The sequence below is a fragment of the Bos grunniens genome, chromosome 20 (assembly GCF_055505025.1).
Source record: "Bos grunniens cultivar Pamir isolate PY7600 chromosome 20, Bosgru_T2T1.0, whole genome shotgun sequence".
Classification (NCBI taxonomy): Eukaryota; Metazoa; Chordata; class Mammalia; order Artiodactyla; family Bovidae; genus Bos; species Bos grunniens.
Window position 1 is genome coordinate 39,798,298 of NC_141184.1, and position 21,445 is coordinate 39,819,742.

General features: G+C 42.1%; 1 protein-coding gene across 10 annotated transcripts in view; it reads left to right on the plus strand.

Moving 5' to 3' along the window:
• GHR (growth hormone receptor) overlaps positions 1–21,445 on the plus strand; it is a 313,209-nt gene that overhangs the window by 126,461 nt on the left and 165,303 nt on the right. For 9 of the 10 annotated variants that reach the window (XM_086361584.1, XM_086361582.1, XM_086361589.1 and 6 more), the window contains one exon: positions 10,600–10,680. In XM_086361584.1, the coding sequence (XP_086217710.1) occupies positions 10,611–10,680 (70 nt within the window). In that variant the 5' untranslated portion in view covers positions 10,600–10,610. Of the gene's footprint in view, positions 1–10,589; positions 10,681–21,445 lie in introns of those variants that run through there. The other variant, XM_086361580.1, reaches the window with a different exon arrangement.

Genomic DNA, 21,445 nt, shown 5'->3' on the forward strand with positions numbered 1-21,445 from the left:
GGGCGAGACAAAGCCATAAATTATTTACTAATTTTTTTCAGGGTTCTTCATCAGTTACTATTTGATTAGACTGGATTATCTCTAAAGCTCCTTCTGCCTCCAAAATTCTGTGCTCTTGTAAAAATCTCCTCTCCTTTTGGCTGTGTTTCCGTCGGCTTGATAGTTGTCTTCCTGACAAATGTTTAGGATGTCAACCTCAGGCTTGTTTTGTATTGCTTCTAAAAAAATTACCATAAATTGAGTGACTTTATAAAAACCCATTTGTTAGCTCACAGTTCTGTAAGTGAGGAGTCTGGACACAGGCTGGTACAACTGGATTCTCTGCTCAGAGTTCACAAGGCTGAAATCAGCTGTCATTAGGGCTGCATTACCTTTGGGATGTCCTAGGCATGAATTTGCTTCCAAGTTCATTCACGTTATTGACCAAATTCAGTTCGTGGCCGTTGCACGACTGTCGTCCCCCTTTCCTTGCTGATTGTCAGCTAGGAGACCATTTTTGCTCCTCAAGGCTGCCTGCATTGCATCTCATGCTGTATGGCCCCTCTAGTAACAGCAGGGCAAGTCCCTCTCAAGTTTCTAACCTCTCTGACTTCCCTTTCTGCCACATCTCACTGGTTAACTTCCTCTCCTGGTCTTATAGACTAATGTGATTAAATGTAAATCACCCAGACAATCCAGAATAGTCTCCTTATTTTAAAGTCAATTGATTTGTAACCTTAATAACATCTGTGAAGTCTCGCCAGTGCAGTACCTCGATTAATGGTGGAATAACCAGAAATGATTGTCTTTGGGGGACTGGAGAACCTCTTTAGCATTCTGCCTATCCAGTCTGATCAGCAACACTTTGAAATCATGTTATATCATTATTGGAGTGATTAAAATATCTGTGGATGACTGGTCTCATCTGTTTACACATGTTCTTTCTTTTGCAGTTTCATTGGTTAATATTTTCTGATCCTACTTTTCATATTTCAGCATTTAAACCCCTTAGAGGGTTCTGTGTTATTGTTAAAAAATATGTTTATCGGTCAGCTGAATGGGGGAGAATGATGTTTTACTCTCCCCCTCCCCCTCACCCCTCAAGCAGCACCCATAGAAGCTGCTTGGAACAGCTAGACTCTATTTTCACAGACTTCAAAATCATAGCACGTTTGACTTGCAATAGGTCATTGATTTTCAGTTTGCTCATGCGTGCTCAGTTGTATCTGATTCTTTGCAACCCTATGGACTGTGTAGCCCACCAGACTCCCCTGTTCATGGAATTTTTCAGGCAAAATTACCGAAGTGGGTTGCCATTTCCTACTCCAGGGAATCTCTCCCACCGGGGATTGAACCCACATCTCCTGCATCTTCTGCACTGGCAGGTGGATTCTTTTACCACTGTGCCACCTGGAAGCCAAATCTCCCATTTAGCTTTGGTACTATGGTAAAGCCAGGGCATTTGATTGTAAGGTCTAATACACAGTCAAGGCTAAGAACCATTGATATGCTCCCAACATACTCTTTTGGAAAGAAAGAGGCTAAGGGTGTGAAATGATTTACTTAAAGTCCCATACCTAATGACAGATCTGTTTCTGGGCTTATGGTTTAATTATTTGTAGAGTTCAGTGCTCAGTAATTATATGCAAAATGAGTGTTACGGTCTAGAAAAGCCTGCTTCTCGCTTCAGTAGAAAAACTCTTTCTAGGACCTTAATAAATTATTGGACCTTGCCAAATATGTTTAAAAGTCCCTTCTCAGCAGTTTGGTCTACACAGATACATCCTGCAGTAGCCAGGGGTTGGGCACGTGGACCTCCCCAGTCTCAGAGTCTCAGAACTGCACCGTCCATTGCAGTGTCCGCTCACTGCCTGCGGCTCTTAAGCACTTTTAATGTGACGGGTGCCAGTTGCCGTGTGCTGTGAGTGTGAAGTACACACCCGATTCAAAGACTCAGTGTGGGAAAAGAAAAGCGCATAAAATATCTCAATAATTTTCCTATTTACTACATGATGAAGTGATGATATTTTGGATATATTGGGTTAATTAGGATATATAATTAAAATTTATCTATTTCTTACGCTTAATGTGGTTACTAGGAAATGTAAAATTATACAGACAGCAGGCATTTGTGGCTGGCATTATATTTCGGTAACAAGGTGATTTTCTTTGGAGAGCATTTTCTACTAAAGCTATTAACAATGATGGTCCACATCAAGCTATTACACCTTCCATGATCTGAAGAGTGAAATGGTGTATTGTAAACTTCCTGGCGATGAGACGTGACATTGATCTGCCCTGTGTTTGCCATCTATCTGGCAGCCAGTCAGTCTGGCCAAATAGACTTCTTTCTATTTATAATATAGGCTCCAAAGAGGCGGGCAATGCCCTCATGTCATGGAAAGGGCACACCGCATAGCTCTTAAGTAATGTACCTAAAAGTAGACCAGGTGCTCTCGGAATCTCTGAGACATAGAGATGAATATCCTTCTCCTAAAGAAACAACGTCAGCACTTATGAGTTATCACTGTCCTTGACAGGCCCTCAGTACTGGAAATACTATAGTGCCTGTCCCTGTCCATAATTTAAATGAGGACTTTCCTCTCTTTCTCTTGCTCTCTGAGGTATGGCCTGCCTCACTGGTACCCTGCTTGTGTGTTTAGTCAGCCTGGCTTAGCATTTCCAGAGAAGCATGAAGGGCAATGGCAGGCTTGGAGAAGGTTCCAATCCATACCTGGAAGTATTCCGTCTGAGCTTGTGGGATTCCCTTCACTTCTCAAAGCCTCTCTAAACTTTTGTTTCCCTATTTTAAAATGAGGATCTTTTGCAAGGAATGAATGAAATAATAAGGCACTTGGCACATTTATTCATTGGCAGATTTTGGAAGGGGCATCTACTCTGTGGGGTCTGGGGCTAGTTGTTGGGGATAAAAGCGTGAGTGACACACAGCTGTGGCCTCCAGGTTGCTCACAGCTGAAGAACGAGAAAGACAAGGAGCCTGGCAGCTTCAGGACAGGAGGAACCCTCTGTACTTGGCAGCTGTTTATTACATTGCGCAGCATGGGGTTTGGCGCATCACAGAAGCCTGGTATGGTGTGTAGGTGAAGAGACAGGCCCCGCAGTGATGAACTTACTGCCTGAGCCATCACATCGGGCAATGTAGGGCTGCGTCCAGGGCACAGGACTGCTGACTCCTTTTCTAGCCATGCATTTCCCAGGAGAGCATGTTGCCTCACTCTGGGTTTCCCAACTTGTTTACCCTGAAACCACAGCTTCACTATTTTGGACTTGATAAAAGAAAAAAAAGAGTTTCTTCCAACGTTTACTCTATATGTGATCCAGGTATGTGAGTGACTCCTTGAATACTCTGAGTTATGGTCGAAATCATTGTCAAATTATATCTCATCAAGATACTGAATCTTTTTTGTTATTTGAAGATTTCATCCTATGAGATCTTCAACAGCTTATCTATTTCCAATAAATTAGGTAAGACAAAGCCTGTATTTCCATCTGAGAGTCTTAGAAGAAACTTCAGCATCTTCAACTTTGTTTAAAGTACATTTTCCATGTTCTGTGTGATCTGTCACAGTAATAAAAATTACATTTTTCGGTGGGGGGACCACTCATGGAAAGAGAGAAACCAGAAATCCAGTAAGAGGTTTGCTTTCTCAAATTCTATTTAGGAAAAAAAAAAATGACTTTGTAGGTGCAATACTGTAAGATATACAAAGAAATGGAACATACTGTTCAAATAAGCACCCACCTATGTGACTGATCTTCTCTTCCATGTACGAGTTACACCTGCCTCTTGCCCAGTGAATGCACCAAGGGTATCAGGCTGAGTGAGTTTGAAGGTCATCCATTGGTCTAGCTATTGTGTTGAGGGGTTGCAAAGTGCCACTGGGTCCTGCTGAATTCAGACAGGATGTCCCATGCGCCAAGAAAGGTCCACTCCCAACAGAATGCCCATCCTTACCAGGAAAGGGGAAGCACAAGCATTTGGTCTTGAAATGGCCCTTATTCTTTCACTCCTCCAGAAAGAAAAGGGTGGAAGCCCAGGTTCCTGTAACCCCGTTGCCTTCTCTGTGTTCTCACAGGAAGATTCCTGGCTTTAAACCAAGCATCTTATTATTAGAATTAATCTACCCAGTTTTCAGCTGTAAAATCCGTAACTCATGAAACAGATGATCTGGATCCAGTAAACAGGAGCATATAATATTCTTACAGTAGGTGAGATTGTGATTAAGGGGGAAATCAACCTCTGGATTCCCATACTTTTTATTCTGATTACTTTTCCCACCTCCATGTAGGTGTGCAGTTTGCCTGCACACCTAAGCAGAAGTAAGCAGTGTAACATGTGCTATCCTAGGAGATGCACATGTTACATTATGATGATCCTTCCACTTCCCTGGACACTCGTGTGATTTAAGTGCTTGCTTGAAGAGGGGAGTCTCACCTATTGTGCTGATGGCATAACCACATCCCTAGGCTTCCATTCCAGGACCTACAATGAGGGCCTCTCTCCCAACCCCATGGAAACATAAATGGTCTGCTTAATCACTAGTATCAGAAAGTGTAATAAATAGCAAGTGTTGATACACACAGAGTAAACTGAGGTTTGGTAAAGCAAGGATTTGAACCTGATTCCAGAACTTGTGCACTGAGGCCCTAAGCTCACCCTCTGTAGTTGAAGGGCAAGGATAGCATCTATGATAGAGTTTGATAGTAATTTCTATAGCCCTGGAAAAGTATCAATGCTTATTAATGACATATGGCCATCTGACGTGGAACAGGTGGCATCAGATGAACCCAAGTGTCCAGGGCTCACTCAGTAGCACTGTCTCCTGCCTGTTGTGTCCATGTCAGCAGATTGTTTAATCTTTGTACCTGTTACCTCACCTAGAGTCCAGAGAGCATCACTTATTTTCCCAGCTGGTGGTGTGCTCGGTCCAGCTTATACCAACTTGTGAATCAACATTTCGTGATGTCAGTGATTCAATGAATCCAAGTTAAGTGACTTGGTAGCTTAAAATCAGCCTTAGTGGCGGTATTTATATCACAGAGATTGGCAAATGCTACAAACTGTGGCCCTTTTAAGTTATTACTCCAGAGAGACAATTGTTAGGTATTAGTACACCACTGACTATGACTCCGGAGAAGGCAATGGCACCCCACTCCAGTACTCTTGCCTGGAAAATCCTATGGATGGAGGATCCTGGTAGGCTGCAGTCCATGGGGTCACTAAGAGTCGGACACGACTGAGCAACTTCACTTTCACTTTTCACTTTTCATGCATTGGAGAAGGAAATGGCAACCCACTCCAGTGTTCTTGCCTGGAGAATCCCAGGGACGGGGGAGCCTGGTGGGCTGCCGTCTCTGGGGTCTCACGGAGTCGGACACGACTGAAGTGACTTAGCAGCAGCAGACTATGACTCAGAGATACACTGCAAACTATCATACTTCTAAAGGTAAACAAAGGCACAGTTGGTACCCTAAAAAGCTCCCATAAATATAATCATACCTAAGTCTTCAGTAAATCTTTTGTCCCCATCATTCTGCATTTGGGAAGACCTCTAAAGACTTAACCGTTATGATTTCATAGTCATTATAAATATACAATTTTATTTTGTGTATTGTTTTTGTTATGAAAGCAGATATGCTTCTGTAACAGACTAATGTTTCTGAATGCAGGTACAGACATACAAGCCATAAAGTGTGTATATCAGTATTGTCAATAGGAATATAAAATATAATTCAAGCCACATATGTAATTTAACTAATTCTCTATAGTTAAATTATTTTAAATGGGGGATAGTAATTTTAATATTTTATTCAACAGTCCAAAAATATGATTTTAACATGTAATCAACATAAACATTATTGAAATATTTTGTATCCTTTTGTACCAAACCTTCAAAGTCCATGTATATTTTACACTTACAGTACATCTCAATTTAGATGCTAACTTTTCATCTGAAATATACTTGATCTGTACTTAGATCTTATAAAATGTACAGTTGAAAAAGGCTTACATACTCAACCTGTTCTGAATATATACTTAATTAAATATTTAATTGAAATATTTAATCAAAATTAAGTATAATTGAGCTTATTTAATTCTTCAGTTGTGTTAGCCACGTTTGAAATATTCAGTGGTTGACTGGTAGTAACTGAATTAGCACAAGTGTTAATACCCACCATATATGCTCTATTTTTTTAATAAAAATGGAGACCTACTATATATACCACTTCCAAAGGATTTTTTCTCCCACACCTTATCCATTTAAATTACTTTCTCATCTTGTATTCCCTACCGGATCCAAGAAGGGAGAGAAATTTCAACAAGAGTAGTTATATCAGTAATGTCGGTGAATTTTTTCTCCCTCACTGATAGGAAAGAGATAAATTGACCTAAGGCATTTTGTGTCTGACAGATTTTCAAATGACCGTCACCAAAAAGTAGATAATAACATGAACTCTAGGTGCAATCTATTCAAATAAATGCCTGAAGCTAATTAGAATAGATTATTTCAAATACCCTTTTGGATGAACCTCTTCCTTTTTCAGTGCTGAGTTCTTAGAAAAGCTTCACCAAGAAATCAATGAGATTCCGTTTTGCAATATTTCATTAGTAATCAACACTAGCATCAGAAAATACACATTTATTAGGTTATCTACCTGGAGTCTTGGTTTTGCAATATAAACAATTCTGCTTCTGTTGGGTTTTTTTTTTAAATCAGCCCTCGCTTTTTCCAGGGCTTCCCTGGTGGCTCAGATGGTAAAGTCTGCCTGCAGTGTGGGAGACTCAGGTTCGATCCCTGAGTTGGGAAGATCCCCTAGAGAAGGAAATGGCAACCCACTCCAGTATTGCCTGGAAAATCCCATGGGCAGAGGATCCTGACAGGCTATAGTCCATGCAGTCGCAAAGAGTCGGACACGACTGAGCCACTTCACTTTCTTTCTTTCACTTCTTGCAGAGCAGAATTACTAGATCAGTAAAACAGAAATTTGGGGAAACTTATTTCTGCTCAATTCAAGCCACCCTTTTTGATATTCTTCCTAACTTGGCTGTGACAGGACTATAAGCTCCCAAATCTGTTATTTTACTCCTCCCATTTATTAAAATGTTAACATCATACTTCTAAGGATGCTTTTTGACTGTTTTCCTTTTAAATACATGATGCAAATCAGAGGTTGTAGGGGGTTTTGGGTAGTGGTTCATTATATCTCTGGTAAATTACTAACCAGATATGAGGACATTTTTTCCTGTATGGCTTTATATCTTTTTTAGTGTTACTTTTAATAAAGATGACATGGGGATTCTTTGCAAAGTAGTCTTATCTTCACTTTAAATTGACCTGCTGCTCATCATTTCTGTGTGAATATCTCTGAAATCCAATAGTGATTTCTCAATGATTTTGATTGCTTTTATATTTTCCATTGTGCCTTGAATAATGCTAGCAGGTACTGGTGATTCAACAAATACTTGCTAATTTTAAGTGAAAGAGAATTGAACCAATGGCTTCCTTTGCCTGGAGTTGGTTATAACATATTGGGAAAAAATATTTTATTTAATCTCCGTCTCTTCTTGTGTGTTTATGGACTGTTTTATAGCCAAGGAACAAAACTATATCATTGGCTGCACTGTGATTTTGAGGCCTCCTCTGCTAGGCAGTTTACAGAATTAAAACTCATGCCAGCTGGATCACAGGGCTTTTCAACTGGCTCTCCCTCGAGGAAGGGGGAACAGGCAAAATGCCTCAGGCATATTGAGCTCCAAATAAATGGTGTGAGTACCCTGATGCAGGAATAGCAGCTCCTTCTTCCCCCACCCCAATGAAAATCATGCCTTGTGGCTATAGCCAAAGAATGCGTAAATATCATTAGAAATGTAGAGAGGGGTTTTCCCTAGGAAAATATTGCAAACTTCAAAAACCCTATAGACGAAGGTACAATTTAATAGATGCCTCTGAACAATGCCTGCCTCTAGTTAGATTATTATATTAGAAAAGGGAAATAAAGGATTTTCACATCTAGCACATCACTGATAGATTAAAGTACCAAACTTTGTGTTTTGGCACTCTGTCCTCTTCCAGTGACATTTCATCTCCTCCAGAATCTAATGAGAGAGAATCCTGTCATCTAGAAGCTGCCATGCAGAGCTCTGCATAGTTGAAGGGGGAAGCTTACAGTTGAATCATCCCAGGCCAACTAACACTCTGTTCATGTTAAGGCATTAGAGAGAGTTCACTAGGGGAGTGTGAAGGAGCGGGGTACACAAGGGGACTGCTTTTGCAGTCATCCCCACTGAGCCAGCAACAGTGGAAGGGGAGCATTAATCTCTAAGGAAACACTTAGCCCTTCCTGGAATCCAGCCTCATTGCTTTATCTTCTTCTCTGCTCCCACTCCTTGGAAGGAAAGTTATGACCAACCTAGATAGCATATTCAAAAGCAGAGACATTACTTTGCCAACAAAGGTTCGTCTAGTCAAGGCTATGGTTTTTCCTGTGGTCATGTATGGATGTGAGAGTTGGACTGTGAAGAAGGCTGAGCGCCAAAGAATTGATGCTTTTGAACTGTGGTGTTGGAGAAGACTCTTGAGAGTCCCTTGGACTTCAAGGAGATCTAACCAGTCCATTCTGAAGGAGATCAGCCCTGGGATTTCTTTGGAAGGAATGATGCTAAAGCTGAAACTCTAGTACTTTGGCCACCTCATGAGAAGAGTTGACTCATTGGAAAAGACTCTGATGCTGGGAGGGATTGGAGGCAGGAGGAGAAGGGGATGACAGAGGATGAGATGGCTGGATGGCATCACTGACTCGATGGACGTGAGTCTGAGTGAACTCCGAGAGTTGGTGGTGGACAGGGAGGCCTGGTGTGCTGCGATTCATGGGGTCGCAAAGAGTCAGACACAACTGAGCGACTGATCTGATCTGATCTGATGTATTCCCATAAGCCTATTAGTATAGTCTCATAAGATCTTATGGGAAAACCCAAACGAACTTCTTGGCCAAATTAATATTTTTGCTGGAGACCTCAAATTATGAATATAATGGCCTGTTCATCTAAGAGTAAAGGATCTTGAGAGAGAAGCTCAGTAAAAGTAGATGTGGATGACGCAAAGCCATTAGCCCAGAGCCTTCCAGGTTAAGAATTTAAAACACGGGTGTCATAATAACCCCAACTCACATTAGTGTGAAGTCTCACTGTTGGTAAAGTGTATTCCTCTGTGATGTCACGCTCAATCCTATGAATGACCCTTAGGGCACTGTATAAGGGCTGTTCTCATGCATGCGGGAACACAAGAGAGATTCCGTTCACCTAGAGATGTTTTCTTAGAATGTTTTAAGAACATAAAAAAATGATACAGAATTTTTAAAATGTTGCATCATCCACTGTCTAGAAATGAAAATGTAGAACATCAGATGTTTAATACCTATTCAGAATTACACAGCTGTTACCTGGCTCAAAGCCTTCCATTACCCATGAAAACAACCATCCGTGTTCATCATTTCAGTTTGATTAGGGGAGATAGAAGGACTATTCTGTTGTTGTCAAGAATGTAATAAAAATAAGTCCAATAAAGTCACTGATGGAGCTCCCAGTATGATGATCAGATCTGCCTGAATAACTTGTAAAGAGCTATAATTTTATGGAAATATTGCAGCTAAGATTTAAAGTAGTTGGCATTAGTCATCAGATGTAGCAACAGCTTTCCAAAGGGCAGTCTGCTGATTTCATTTTAAGCCAGCCTAAACTTGTCTCTTTAGAGATCAAGGAGGTGGACATCTGGTTTATTTATTACAAAGAAGCTTCATTTCCTCCAGGTAAAGGTGTGTGCTGGCTGAGGCATGTTGACCTGTTCCCCCCATTCATCACACTGAAGGGTCCAAGGTGTGGCCAAGCTTGGGATTCCAAATGGCTAGCCCGCAAACTGACCCTTTTTAGAATCTGAGGTGCTCACATTCCTGGGCTTTTCAGAGACCTCATTCCTTCTGCAACTAACACCCACAAGGACACCAGGTGTCCCGGGGAGGCCACCTAGGAAGCACTGATGTTTTTTTCCTTTCCACCTCCCACCTTCTCTCTGCAGCCTTCTAGTTAAGCCTCCTTCCTATGGCTCATTAGCACAGTGTTTTGAGTGTTAATTGAGCTCTTTTGTTCACTGGGAAACACATTGGAGAAACTTTACTATGCCTGAAGTGGGTTGTTTTGTTTTTCCTTTTTTGGCCTGTCCAGCCCAAGGTCCCTTGCTTAGCGATACAGCTGAGGAGTTCCTATTTCCAGGTCAAATTAAAGTGAACCATGCTGGCCCTGTCATGAAAGCAATGTGTGGGGGTCATTTGTTGTGAGGTCATTTTATGGCCATGGGCAAGAATGTGGAAATCTAGTGTCCATGTTCTTTCTCAAGGCAAGCACCCACCGGAAGTAGAATGTATGTAAAATGAGAAGTATGACAACGTGAGACTCTAGGGCAGCGAAAAACTTATGAAGATTCCTTCTAGAGCTGATGTGCATGTCAACTCATTCCTGCTTCAGCCGTATTTAAACAATTTTTGATGAACATGGTCTGCTTTTAATTGCTTGGCTTAATTTTATTTTTCTTTGTATGATTGCAGGTCCTTCAGGTATGGATCTCTGGCAGCTGCTGTTGACCTTGGCAGTGGCAGGCTCCAGTGATGCTTTTTCTGGGAGTGAAGGTGAGTTCTGCTTTTCCATTCCCATTCGCAGTGTTTTGAAACCACACTGAACTTTATTTGTGAAATCTAAGTTCTTTGGGTGAGGTAATTAAAAGAGGTAAGTTTTAAGTAGCTGTAAATAGAAAACCTGTTGTAGGTTTAAAATTGCAAACTAGGAGGACATCTCTGGGGATGTTTTAGGAGGAATACAGTAGTCAGCTTTGACAGCTGATGTTTCTTCATCAAAAATAAATGCTGCAAATCATGCTGAGGACATTTCTGGTGAAGGCACACCAGGTCTCTTGGTCTCAGGCTCTGGGAGAAAGATTGAAATTGCACTGAAGGGTTATTTACCAACTGATCACTCAGCTCATCTGTGACTAAGGTTACCAAAGCCTGTTTCCAGAGCTCAGATTTAAGGCCTCTTAATCATATTCTCTGAGAGTGGAAATTTCAGATTTCAAATAAAGTTCACCTCTCACTCACTGGATGGTTACCATTTGGCTAAGTTAGAAGGAAGAAACAGCTGAAGTAGTTGAATGATGTGCTCAGATGTCACTAATTTCCTTGGCCATCTGTGTAATTCTCCCTTCTTTTTACTCTCTTCCTATTGGAAAAGTTGTCATATATTCAAACTTAGGACTCAAACAGTAATAACTGGAATAGGCGAGTAATGAAAGGGAATGAAAAGGATTTTTCTGCCCTGAAAGAAAACCGTGCTTATAATGAAGTAGGAGATTTTTTAAAATATCATCTTGAATACTTGATATTTTTTTCTTGCCTGAGCATCAACAAAGGAAAGGATCATCTGTTTCTCCTATTCTATGATTTGACAGTCACTTGTGGCTTTAACAGCGGCCAGCTCCCCTACTTAACCAGGCAACTCATGTTGGAAAACACAGTTTAGCAACAGAAGTAGTGCCTTAAAATGTCCTCCCTGACCTTCAAGCCAAAAATAAATCCCTAGTAGTGAGCTGCAGAGGGCAACCAGAGTAACTAAGAAAACAAGAAGGGTAAAATGTTATTTTATCTCTTAAAACAATTTTAAAATATTTATAGAAAAGAAGTCACAATTGTTTGAAATATTTTGGGGTCTCTCTGGTGTTACAATGTCAACATTATGCAAGTCGAACATGGAGGGAATCACAGCCTCCATGTCAGCAGCTTTTCCCATGGCTGGTTTTAGACCCTGGTTCTGAGCCAAAGATTTACAGCTGAGATCCTGTGCCATTCCAAAGTCATGGTGGTTTAATCTCTACTTTCTTCATGAAGATGACTTTCACTCTTCCGGGCTAGGCTTGAGGAATTTAAAAGACTTGTGAAATGAAAAGTATGGCAAAGGAACTCTAAAGAAAATTTAAAATGTGTGCCTGGCTAAAAGACTAGAACTCAGATTACATTTTTGACCTAGAGAGTCTGCAAAGAGCATATATTCAACTGCTTTGACATTTTAGTAAACCTTTAACTTCGTGGAGGAAACAAAACAATTAGTTGGTTTTATGTTTGCTTTTTTTTTTTTTTTTTGCTTTTTGATAGTTTTTTGTCTGTGGGGAGCACAGAATAAAAAAATGCAATAGTTTATAGTAAATACAAATTGTATATTCGACAGTACTTACAGTTTAACAGTACTTGCACATACTAAGTAATTTAGGAAAGGGAAAAAAAAAGTTGTTACTCTTTTTTTCTTAGTGGGCTAACCAAAATTCCTTTGGAATATGTGGCTACTCCAGAATTCTTAGCTTAAAATGGCCTGAGAATTGTTAAGGACAGGGTATGATGTTTATATAAGAAGATGAAGATGAGCATGTTTGAACATGAGTGAGTGAGTGAGTGTGTGTGTGTGTGTGTGTGTGTGTGTGTGTGTGTGGTGCTTGCCAGTTCTGGCCATTTATCTGATGGGTTCAGCCAGAGTGATCTCCTGACATGACATGAATTGAATCTCAGATTACCTTCATGGGCCACGTGTTTTTGTTTTTTTTTTTTCCTGCTAGATCCAGATTGTACCCAGATCAATTTATTTTATCTCCCATTGTATAAGGCAGACTAAAACTGTAAGAGAGAACTTTGGAAAAAAAAGATGTTTCTGTAATTTCACCAGCCATTCACTGAATCTAGTTTGGTCAGTGGAAGAGGTGGTGCTGCTGAGCAAGCAATCTGGGAAGCGTCACCTGGAAAAGAGCTGCCCAGAGGCTGGTAGAAGATGGCAGATCTGCATGCCCAGGGAAGGTTGGCACCTGAAGCCTTGAGCAGGGCTTTTCTTGCTTAGGCAGATGAGCAATTAAAAATATACTGGCCCTGAGAGAATTTTTTTATTAAGTCTAATTGGCCTGTCGGAAATTTAATGAGAGCTAAGCACTGAACAGTGCCACCATTGTCTTAGCTACAGTGTTGGAATAGCTGCTTTCTCTGTCTTTCATCCTTAATACATGATTGACTGGGGGATTTTGCAGGAACTAACGCCTCTGCTAGCGATGTGTTATGTAAGTGAATATTGACACACTCCAGTCAATAATGTTCAGGTAACAAAAGTTGTATTAATAGGTCTCTGATCCATAAGCTGTTAATATTAGTCTTTATATCTAATCCTCAAGGCAGTATACCTACTCTTAGGGAGAATTTATTTTTTTTTCCTGGATGTAGTTTGTTTAACTTTTTAAATTAAAATATAGTTCATTTCGGAGAAGGCAATGGCACCCCACTCCAGTATTCTTGCCTGGAGGGTCCCATGGATTGAGGAGCCTGGTGGGCTGCAGTCCATGGGGTCACTAAGAGTCGGACATGACCGAGCGACTTCACTTTCACTTTTCACTTTCATGCATTGGAGAAGGAAATGGCAACACACTCCAGTATTCTTGCCTGGAGAATCCCAGGGACGGGGGAGCCTGGTGGGCTGCCGTCTATGGGGTCGCACAGAGTCGGACACGACTGAAGCGACTTAGTAGCAGCAGCATAGTTCATTTACAATATTATATTACTTTCAGGGTACAGCATAGTGACTTGGTATTTTCATAGATTATATTCCATTTAAAGTTATTGTAAAATTCCAGCTGTAATTTCCCAGACTGTGCAATGTATTCTTGTGGCTTATCTATTTTATATATAGTAGTTATACCTCTTAATTCCATATTGCTATGTTGCCCCTCTTGTCTCCACTCTCCCTACTATTCACTACTAGTTCTCTCTGTGAGTCTGTTTCTATTTTGCTATATTTGTTTTATTCTTTAGATTTCATAAATAAGTGATATGATAGAATATTTGTCTTTCTCTAACTTTTTTCAGTAAGCATAATACCCTCCATGGCCATCCACATTATTGCAAATGGTAGAATTCCATTCTTTCTTATGGCTGAGTAATAGTCCATTGTATATTAACACATATATACATCTTGTTTTATCCACTTGTTGATAGATACTTGGGTTGCTTCCATGTCTTGGCTATTGTAAATAGTGCTGCTGTGAACATGAGGATGCCTGTGTCTTTTCAAATAAGTGTTTCATTTTTTCCAGATATATACCCAGGAATGGAGTCGATGGATCACATGGTACTTCTATTGTTAGTGTTTTGAAGACGTACCATACTGTTTCCATAGTGGCTGCCCCAATTTACATTCCCACCAACTATGTAAGAGGGTTCTCAGGGAGAATTTCTTATTCCAGAATCAGAGATGAGCAACAGTGCCCCATTTTCAGAGGGCTGCACAGGGTTGAACTGTCAACTGGTTGCCTTAAAACTGCGGCTCCTGTGATAATGGTTTTAATGAGAAATACGCATAAAGATGTTGTGGATACAAACGTACTTCTGAGGAGCCCCTGTTATATGTTGTTGTACCTCTGCCCTTTCTGTTGGCCCCCAACGGAGCATCCTCTTGACCTCAGCAACCTCAGGTGAGAGCAGGCAAGGCCTGCCCTGAAGAAGTTCAGTCTAGCTGGGATGTGAGGAACCTGTAGGTATTAATGAGAGACTACAGCTTTAAGGTCTAGAGTGTGTGATGAATACTAATGACCAAGATGTTCTGAAAAAGAATAAATCAAGATGGCTGGAATAGTTTAATTCAACAAATTCAGCATATGGATACTTCTTCAGAGCTTCTCATTTTTAAAGATTGAACTCAGGGCTATGAGGAAGATAGTGATTCTTCCTTCAAGGAATTTATCATGACTTAAGAGATCAAGAAAATCCACAGAGAATGACTGTATGAGGTGGTTATGTATGGAAACAGTGGCCTGAACTACTGTCTTTCAGAGGAGTGAAGAGAGGAGAGTCACATCAAGCTGTGGTGAAGTAGAGGGAACTTCACAGAGGATGTTGGTGTTATTTCAGCAGAAATGAGAATACTGGGTTAAGGCTTGAAAGGCTGAGAAGAGCAGGCATGGCTGTAGAAGTAGCATGGATGGTGATGGAACAACAGAAAAGAAGTGCTCAGGTGTAGATACGCAACAGACGTGGAGAGCAAGTCACCTGGTCACTGGGTTTACACTGCATGCAGGGCACTGTGCTAGGCAGTGAGTGGTCTATTTCACACACAGCATCCAACAGATGTTTTTTCAGCACTTCCTTTGTGGAAGGTGTATAATTAATTTGGTCAGAGTGTATGCTATGTGAACGCTGTGTTTGTAATTATTCCCTTTCTATGTAAACTTAGGTCGATGAATTCAAGATAAAGTATAGAAGGTCTAGAGATGGCCAAAGCTTCATGGAAAAGGCAAGGCTTGTTGGGCCGGGAAGATGGGTAGTATTTGGAGAGGCTTATACCGTATCTGGAGAAGGCAATGGCACCCCACTCCAGTACTCTTGCCTGGAAAATCCCATGGACGGAGGAGCCTGGTAGGCTGCAGTCCATGGGGTCACGAAGAGTCGGACACGACTGAGCGACTTCACTTCCACTTTTCACTTTCCTGCACTGGAGAAGGAAATGGCAACCCACTCCAGTGTTCTTGCCTGGAGAATCCCAGGGACTGGGGATCCTGGTGGGCTGCCATCTCTGAGGTTGCACAGAGTCAGACATGACTGAAGTGACTTAGCAGCAGCAGCATACCATATCCAGCAAGTCATAGTTCTTAAATTCTAGGCCAGGTGAAAGTGTTCATGGTGATGCATTTTGTGTGTGTGTGTGTATGTATGTATGTATGTAGAATGTATATATAGCATATATAGGGAATTCCCTGATGGTTTAGTGGTTAGGATTCGGCACTTTCACTTCTGGGGCCAGTCCCTAGTCGGGGAACTAAAATCCCATAAGTCATGCAACTTGGCCAAAACATATATATATACATACATATGTGTGTGGATGTGTGTGTATGTAGGGCATGGTTTGCAAACAAAGCACATCGTTAGTATCTTATCACTCTAAATATCATTCCATTAGATAACTTACACTAGGAGTGAGATGCCATGTCCCAAAGGAACCAAGATCCCTCAAATAATGTTTTCTATCTTTGAACATTTTTCACAAACTTATGCAAACATACACAGCACTTTTGTGAAAGAAAAGACACCTCTGGTCTAATTGCTGGCAATAGGAAATAATGACCCAATGGCAAGAACATTATTTAAAAAAATAAATAAATAAACCTTTCTATTTCATGCCTGCTTGCAGGCAAAGCCCCACAGAGTCCTGGGAGCTTCAGGTCATGCAGGATGTATTTCACCCATGTATTAGAGTCATGGCTGTAGTTGGTAAACAGTAAAAGGTGTACCTGTTAAAAATGTTTTCAAGAAGGTGTAGTTCAGGGCTTTCCTTGAATTCACCCTAGAAGTTAGTGAGAAAGCCATGGAGCATGAGATTCCTGCTGTCTTTACTTCAAGAGATGAGAAGTCTTAGTCTCTTCTGGTGCTGTGGACATCAACAGCCCTGTGTCACCTGGTCCTCTTGGTGTATCACAGATGGCTAAGCCGCTGGAGTTCAAGTCCTAGCAGGCCAGGTGATGGAGCTTCCAGTCTCGTCTACCTGGGTGATGCCAATGGAAGATATGCAGAGACCTTTGTGGGTGATGAGGTCTTTCAGCAAGTTTTTATTGAATGTAAATTTGAATGTACCTATCTGCCTTTAAGGAGCTCATGGGCTATAGAAGCCAGACAAGTAAACTTAATTTAACTGTGGTCCTCTGAGGTTATTAAAGAGATTTTTAAAATATATATGATTTTACTTGACTGTGCCAGGTATTATTTGTGGCATTAGGGATCTTCAGTCTTCATTGTGGCATTCGGTATCTTTAATTGCTGCATGAAAACTCTTACTTACAACATGCGGGATCTAGTTCCCTCACCAGGGATCGAACCCAGACCCCCTGTGTTGAGAACATGGAGTCTTAGCCACTCAACCACCAGGAAAGTCCCTAAAGAGTTTTAAGCAAGGTAATACTACTGTTAGATTGTCATTTTGGAAACAGTGACAATGTTTGTAGTAGTAGATTGAAAGTTGCAATGGCCGTAGTAGATTAGAAGTGAATTGGAGAGAGATGAGCATGGAGGAAGGTGGTTGTAATAGGTTAAGAGAGATGATGCAAAGGTGCCAGTGGTGGTCAAGAAGAACAAATAGATGGGTTACAGACAGATGTTGAGGAGCACCTGGAGTCCAGTTACATGTGGGTTTTTGACTTCAGGAACTGGCAGAGCTTTCTTACTCCATCCATTTCAAAGTTTCTGCGTCTTGAGTTCATGTTACCAGCATCATTGGTGACTCACTTGTCACAGAGTGAAGACCTGGAATACAGCTCAGCCTATAAGTAGTGAAGTGGTACTTGCACGGCACAGCTCTGTGTTGGGGGGAAACACTGAGACTGATGACAACAGAGTATCTAAGCAAGCTTTCTGCTGTTCCATTAACCAGAACCCCTCCTGCCTGTGCCCAGCCTGGGTCCCACAGCCATCTACTCCCCCTCTGTGGTGTGTCTGTGATATGGCTTGGCCACTGAGCCCTGAGGGTCCACAGCAGGAACAAAGGCCTGAACTCCTGACTCCATGTTGTCTCTGCACATTCATTACTCAATCCCAAGACCTTGACATATCCCCAGATATTTGATCACCCCTAGAGTCTGCACTTATCTCATGGAATGCAATAAAATACACTCAGGATGAGTCAAGGGCAGCACAGCTATGCACTGAGCAGAATCTGGGAGGTCGATGAGGCTTCCGCAGTAGATACGTGACTCACCCCTGTGAAGCAGCTGGCCATGTGAGTGATGAGGTTTGTACCCTAGCTGCTGCTGCTGCTAAGTCACTTCAGTCGTGTCCGACTCCATGCAACCCCAGAGACGGCAGCCCACCAGGCTCCCCCATCCCTGGGATTCTCCAGGCAAGAACACTGGAGTGGGTTGCCATTTCCTTCTCCAATGCATGAAAGTGAAGAGTGAAAGTGAAGTCAGCAACCCCATGAACTGCAGCCTTCCAGGTTCCTCTATCCATGGGATTTTCCAGGCAAGAGTACTGGAGTGGGTGCCATTGCCTTCTCCGTGTACCCTAGCTAGTTAGTGTTAAAAGGACTGGGACCACCCAAGAGTAGTCTAAACCTTAACGTTCAGGTCCCACACGCCAGTGTTGGACTATACGTCCTATCTTCCACTTTAGATGCCAACGTTACAGGACAAGAGCTTCTATGCACAATGTTGATAAACCGCTTTGGTTCAGTAGCCCACACTCAGGCTCCTGTTATGTGGGGTCAGGAATGCGGTGGACAAAATGTGTTTGCTGATGATGCTGGCCACCAGCTCCCGTCCATCCACACACCTGGTTTCCTGCCTCGAGCAGAGGTTCACATAAGTTTAAGTGTGCAGAAGTCCACACTGGCTTGGACTGGCCTGGCCAGCCTCTCTCTGGCTGATGTCATCTGTCATAGCTAGGGGCCCAGCTCTCTCTGTCACCCAGGTTTCCCTAGGAAACCCTCTTAGGAAGATCCTGTGGGGGCTGGTTTTCTTCTCACCCTGATTTTGAGTCATTGCGTTACTTTCTTGGAGTTAGTTTAGTTCAAAGCCTTAACCTTAAACTCAGTGATAAAGAATTCTAGGCATTTCAGAGCCATCCACAAAGACATCTTTGGGGCCCACCCCCTGCTCCTTGGAACTGCCTGCTTATCCATAGCCGTGTATGTCTATAACTTGGTCATTAGGCAGAGTCACCGGCAGCCACAGACCAAGGACCACCCTCAGCTTTCCCAGGCAGCAGGCACTGTAGTTCCGTTTTGGCTCTTCAAGAAATTCTCACATGCTGTCAACAGGGTCATCCCTCCATCCCAGAGCACAGCTCCTTCCTTGTCTGTAGTTAGCAGCAAAGGCGGAGATGATGTGTGGCATAAACACTGTCTGAAATCCGAGGCGGCCAGTCATACAGAGAGGATTCCATGGTGCCCCGTATGGCCAGCACCGTGCAGACCAGGAAGCCCCAGAGCCTGGAGTGCTTCTTCAAACCTCAGCTGGAAATCAGAGTTTTCTCTGGTCTGTATTCCCCAAATCTGTCCAAAAATGAATCTGCTATATTTTGTCAGATACATCTATCAGGAATCTCTGTTTCTATATATGAAAAAACTCACCAGCCTTAGGCTTTAACCTTAACTAATTACAGTGTCGGTGTTATATCGCCACAGGAAGGTTGCAGGTATTAGAGCATGGAGGAGTGTGTCCACACAGAGGGAATGTTTCAGCATCTTGTTCATTGTTTTTAGAAATTTTACCAAGACACAGGACAGAGGGATGGGCTTCTAGAAGGGCTGTCAGTGGCAGAGGATCAGGGGGTAGGAGAGATGACATTTGTTGCACGTCTCTCTTCTAAATGTATCTTCCCCTGGTGGCTCAGATGGTAAAGAATCTGCCTGCAATGTAGGAGACCTGGGTTCGATCACTGAGTCAGGAAGATCCCCTGGAAAAGGGAATAGCAACTCACTCCAGTGTTCTTACCTGGAGAATTCCATGAACAGAGGAGCCTGGTGGGCTACAGTCAATGGGGTTGCAAAGAGTCAGACATGACTGAGTGACTAACACTTTCACTTTTCACTTCTAAATGAAGTTATCATGACATCTGTGTTTTAAGTTGTGTGTCACATTCTGGACTGACCTTGAAATATATGCAATTTGTTTTCAAAAGATTGACAAAATGACTACTTGCAAACTCTGTACAATAAATAGTTACAGGTTAAAACTTAGTAGACCTAAAGATTCATGAAGAGTGTTTTGTTCACTCCTGTTTCCCCATCCTGTAGCATTCTGAGACATGGAGTAGATCTTCATTTTCTTTTCTTTTCTTTTTTTTTTTTTTTTTGATCTTCGTTTTCTTTAAGGAAATCAGCTTCTAAATCCCGACCTGGGACTTCCCTAGTCATTGTCCCCAGTTGTCACTAATGCTCTGTTATGCCCAGCCCTCACCAGGGCAGAGGCTGGATCTGGACCCCTTTTCGGTAGGAAGGGTCTGGAAATAGCTGTGCAGCTATAGAAACTGTTCTCCAGAAAGCCCCAAGCCTCCCTGTGTCTGACCCAAAGCCCTGATTTGTGGGCAGAAGAATCATTTTCTTGCTCTGTACTTCAGATGCCTCTAGAGTCAGAACTTTGCCCAACCCACCAATGCCTGGGCATCTGACGCCATGTCTAAGTCTTGCCAACATTTTCCCAGGTGACTGAACTCTGTACCCCATATACCAGCCACTGGCCAGCATCCTTCATGGAATAGACCAGTCACCCAGCACCTACCCCTGAACCACCTTTATCTGCGCCCCACCTCCCTGATTAAATCGCCTCAAATATTGACAGACAGAGAGATGTCATGAGGGTTTCAGATTCCAGATCCAAATTGTCTCTGCCCCTTTGGACACTGAACTTTTGATTACGAAAGACCCTGATGAGCGATCTTACGGAGAACCGGTCAGTTTTCCCTGCCTCATCCCTGAAATATCAGGTTTTTCCAGTTTTCCAGTGACAGCTCATCTGAAAGTATGAAACTCTCAAAATTGTCAGTCATTTTGATGAAAACCCTACAGTCTTCATCCTTGAATAGGAAAAAAAAATGTATTTTGTGTAATCTAATTTTTTAGTTGTTCTCCAGTCGCTCAGTCATGTCCAACTCTTTGTGACCCCTTGGACTACAGCACACCAGGCTTCCCTATCCTTCACCATCTCCTGGAGCTTGCTCAAACTCTTGTCCATTGAGTCAGTGATGCCATCCAACCATCTTATCCTCTGTTGTCCCCTTCTCCTGTTTTCTGTCTTTCCCAGCCTCGGGGTCTTTTCCAGTGAGTCGGCTCTTCACATCAGGTGGCCATAGTATTGGAGCTTCAGCATCAGTCCTTCTAATGAATATTCAGAGTTGATTTCCTTTAGGATTCACTGGTTTGATCTCCTTGCAGTCCAAGGGACTCTCAGTAGTCTTACCAACACCATAGTTCGAAAGTATCAATCCTTCAGTGCTCAGCCTTCTTTATGGTCCAGCTCTCACATCCATACATGACCGCTGGATAAAACATAGCTTTGACTAGATGGACCTTTGTCAGCAGAGTAATAAAATCTTGCAAATTTGTGGGAGAAATAATGTTCAGAATATTTGACTTGTGGACAGTCATGTGTTACCAAGTATTGGGTTGGCCAAAAAGTCGATTCAAGGTTTTCCATATGATCTTATGGAAAAACCCGAATGAACTTCTTGCCCAACCCAATGTTAATAGATTCACATTAGTGGGAATTGAATTGGTGATGTTTACCTTGCCTTTTGCTGTTGTTGTTGAGTTGTGTCTGACTCTTTTGTGACTGCATGAACTGTAGCCCGCCAGGTTCCTCTGTCCATGGGATTTCCCAGGCAAGAATACTGG